The sequence below is a fragment of the Etheostoma spectabile genome, chromosome 5 (genome assembly GCF_008692095.1).
Source record: "Etheostoma spectabile isolate EspeVRDwgs_2016 chromosome 5, UIUC_Espe_1.0, whole genome shotgun sequence".
Lineage (NCBI taxonomy): Eukaryota > Metazoa > Chordata > Actinopteri > Perciformes > Percidae > Etheostoma > Etheostoma spectabile.
The window spans coordinates 10610706-10610948 of record NC_045737.1 but is presented as its reverse complement, the minus strand read 5'-3'; the positions used below and the strand labels follow the sequence as shown (position 1 = coordinate 10610948).

General features: G+C 49.8%; 1 protein-coding gene across 2 annotated transcripts in view; it reads right to left on the bottom strand.

Moving 5' to 3' along the window:
- slc25a37 (solute carrier family 25 member 37) overlaps window positions 1–243 on the bottom strand; it is an 18501-nt gene that overhangs the window by 1008 nt on the left and 17250 nt on the right. For both annotated transcript variants that reach the window (XM_032517037.1, XM_032517036.1), the window contains one exon: window positions 1–243. This exon is cut by the window's left edge and continues 1008 nt beyond it; it is cut by the window's right edge and continues 477 nt beyond it. In XM_032517037.1, coding sequence (XP_032372928.1) covers window positions 197–243 — 47 coding nt within the window. In that variant the 3' untranslated portion in view covers window positions 1–196.

The following is a 243-nucleotide window of genomic DNA, read 5'->3' as shown; positions in this document are numbered from 1 at the left end:
CTCGTACACCGACCACGCGATGGCATCTGGTAGATGACGCGGGCTTGGGCCCCTTTGAAGAAAGCCGGCAATAAGGAGTCACTCCTTTACAAAGATGACTTCCCTGTGAGACAATCACTAAAAAACCAGAGTCAGGTTCAAGTCTTCCTCCGTCAGTTCCAGTCAAAAGTGTAGTTTTCTCAAACACACTTTCCATTTACATCCGTCTGGCCTCCTGCTGCAGCTGCTGCTTGGTGAGGAAGT